Source organism: Apteryx rowi, unplaced genomic scaffold (assembly GCF_003343035.1).
Source record: "Apteryx rowi isolate R43461 unplaced genomic scaffold, aptRow1 scaffold_99, whole genome shotgun sequence".
In the NCBI taxonomy this organism is placed as follows: Eukaryota; Metazoa; Chordata; class Aves; order Apterygiformes; family Apterygidae; genus Apteryx; species Apteryx rowi.
Genome location: NW_020451304.1, coordinates 1,201,398 through 1,204,237, shown reverse-complemented (window position 1 = coordinate 1,204,237; position 2,840 = coordinate 1,201,398). Strand labels below are relative to the sequence as shown.

At 62.6% G+C, this 2,840-nt stretch overlaps 1 protein-coding gene across 7 annotated transcripts in view; it reads right to left on the bottom strand.

Moving 5' to 3' along the window:
* MYO18A (myosin XVIIIA) overlaps window positions 1-2,840 on the bottom strand; it is a 36,259-nt gene that overhangs the window by 3,276 nt on the left and 30,143 nt on the right. For 6 of the 7 annotated variants that reach the window (XM_026055283.1, XM_026055288.1, XM_026055285.1 and 3 more), the window contains one exon: window positions 982-1,104. In XM_026055283.1, coding sequence (XP_025911068.1) covers window positions 982-1,104 — 123 coding nt within the window. Of the gene's footprint in view, window positions 1-981; window positions 1,105-2,526; window positions 2,572-2,840 lie in introns of all 7 variants that reach the window. The other variant, XM_026055290.1, reaches the window with a different exon arrangement.

Sequence of the window (2,840 nt, the reverse complement as noted above, 5' to 3'; positions counted from 1 at the left end):
GGCCGCTCGGGCGACGCCGGCCGCTCGCCCAGGGCGGAGAAGAGCGTCCGCTCGTCCCCGCGGCCGCCGATGGAGTCCTTGAGGCCGGCGCGCTTGCGGTAGCTGAGGGAGCTCGCCGCCGACGCCGGCCGCTCCTCGGCCTCCCCGCCGTCCTTCCCGTCCCTGCGCGCGCCGGCACCGCACGCGCCCGCGCCGGCGGGAGACAAGAGAGACCGAGGTGAGCGGGAGCCGGCGCGCGCGGCACCGTGCGGCACAACAGGCTAAATAATTTGCSTCAGCGGAAAACAGCTTCATGGAAAATGTCATGCAAATGAGGGTATCGTTCTGGCCCGTCACTCTGATTCCCCTTTCAAGTGCCGCGTTCAATTGATTTCATTGTCAGCTACCTGCAGCCGCGGCGTTTGATTCCCAACTTCAGGAAAGGYGGCATTATCTCCACTAACAAAATGTTTTACATCTGCACCGCTGAATAAATTAACCCAATGAAGAGCGAGCGGCTCGGCTCGTTGCCCCCGCTCGGCAGCGGAGGGGGAGCCCCCGGGACCGCCGCAGCCCTGCAGGCGACTGCGTTCGGAGAGAAGCAACCTGCACCTCGGGCGAGCGCCGCCCCCGGGGCTCGGCACCGGCCCCGCGCGTCCCGCCGGCGATGCCGGGAGAGGGGCCAGGGCTGCCACCGGCACGTCCGGGGAGGAAGGCGCGATGGGAGGGACAAAAGCAGAGGCGGCTGATTTGCACGGTTATAGCTCGCTTTGCCTAAATCCACCCCACACCCCGCTGGGGAGGAAGAGGAGGGCCACGTCCTCCCCTGCGGGTTTGGCACAGCGGGCAGGGGGCCGCCGGCAGCCACGGCTCTGCCTCCGCTGCAGCGCGTATCCCTCGGCACGGCCGTCCCCGTCCCCGTCCCCATCCCCGTCCCCGTCCCCGTCCCCATCCCTGTTCCCGTCTTCTCCCCCGCCGCTCGCGCCCGACCACCGCACCGACCTGCTGCCCTTCAGGCTGCCGTCATCCGAGACCGCCTTGGAGGAGCCTTTGCTCTTGGAGAGCCACGACTTGACTCCGTCCACCCGGTCCTCCAGCTCCGAGTCCGCGTCCGAGTCGCCGTCGCTGCGAGAGGAGAGAGCCGGGGCGGGAGAAAGCGAGGGGTGAGCGCCGGCAGGGTTGACCCAGCGCGGCCACGCGCCGCTCGGCAGCCTCCGCTCATCCRCGCCGCGGCGGCGAAAGCAGCACAGCGCCAACGGAGGAGGGGGAAGGAGGGCGAAGGAGCAGAGCATCGCTCCGGAAACACGGGAAATTTCCAGCTYGCCACAGGGCCGGGATGGAAATAAGTGGGTTCATTTTATAGGCCTCCGTCAAGTGCAAAATTACAGCGAGGAAGAGCTATGCTGATGTCCCTGGGTAAACAGGAGTTTAGCAGACGGAACAGAAATGACTCCGGCAAGCCGGGCGCACCAGCGCGGCAGGCAGATTTACGGTCCCGCCGAGACAGAGAGCCCCTGATTTACGTGCGCACATAAAAAAAAGCCCTATCTGGCTTAAAACATCTAATTTATAACGGCGGTTCACAACCATATTGATTGCCTTTAGAAAGAAGGTGCCGTATGCATGGCAAAATCCATTTCTCCACGCTAAAAGCATCCCCGTATAAATCTCCGCTAATACATAACTGCGTGCTGCTTTCATTAGGGTTATCGCAATAACAGCTGTATCTATAAGGGAATCGAAGCGTTATTTTTCCCCTCCCTCCCGATCCTGCCTCGGTCCCCATCGCCGGCTGCCGAGGGGGCGCAGGCTCCCGCCGAGCCGAGGCAGCGGCGTCGCCGCCGCGTCTCTGCCTGGAAACGGATGGATAATACGATCTTAAACAGGCGTTTTATCCGCCTGGCCTTGGGCTTATTCCCCGCCTGGGGAACGCGGCAGGCAGCACAGGGGACGGGCTATTAGAGACCCTGCACATGAATCCTGCTTGTTAAACTCGAAGCAATGAGCCGCACTTCATCACACCCCTCTCCCTCCCCTGCAATATATCCAGGCAACGCTTTGCTTTTTTCCCCCCTTAAAAAAAAAAAAACAACGAGCCCCATAAACAAACTCTGGGGGCAGCTGAGATTTTAAATCGTTGGAATTAAACTCCACGTCAAACGCAATTTATGTCCGGACGAGAGCGCCATTAGTTAACCGGGATCCGAATCGCAGGGGAGCAAACAACGCAGCCTCGGCGGCGGGGGATATTAATTGCGCGTGACAACAGGGCTCCAGCGGCCCTCTATCACTGTTACACACGATTACATTTATCATTAACCGCTATAGATCCGTTCGCATCCAGCAGCCCCTTCCCAGGGAAGGGACGTAGGTGCCGGAGCCGCCGCGACGGCGGGCGGGCGGGATGCGGTTAGGGGCGGCCGCGCCGCAGTTAGACCGTGCGGAGGGGCGGGCGAGCGGCATGCAGCGCGGGGCCGGGCCCCGGGGCCGCGGTGGGTTAGGCGCGAGGGGTTAGCGGCGGGGGCGAAGGAAAGAGGAGGTCCTCACAGTTTATTCTTTCTTTTCTGATATTTTGTCACCATGTCCTGCAAACTGGGTGGGGAGGGAGAAAACACAACAGAAAAGAAATCAAAAATGAACTTAAAAAGAGACCAAACGGAAGGGAAACGAAGCAAATCAAAGGGTCCGGGGCAGGCGGCTGGCGAGGATGGGGAGGAAGGCTTGGCACCCAGCGGCCCCGCTGCATCCCGCCGTCCCTGGCTCCCCCCGCCGCCCCCGCTCCCCGGGGGTCCCCGGGCTGTTTCCAGCCGCCGGCACGGCCGCGACCGCTCGGCAGCGCCCCGGCTGCCCGGAGCCACGCG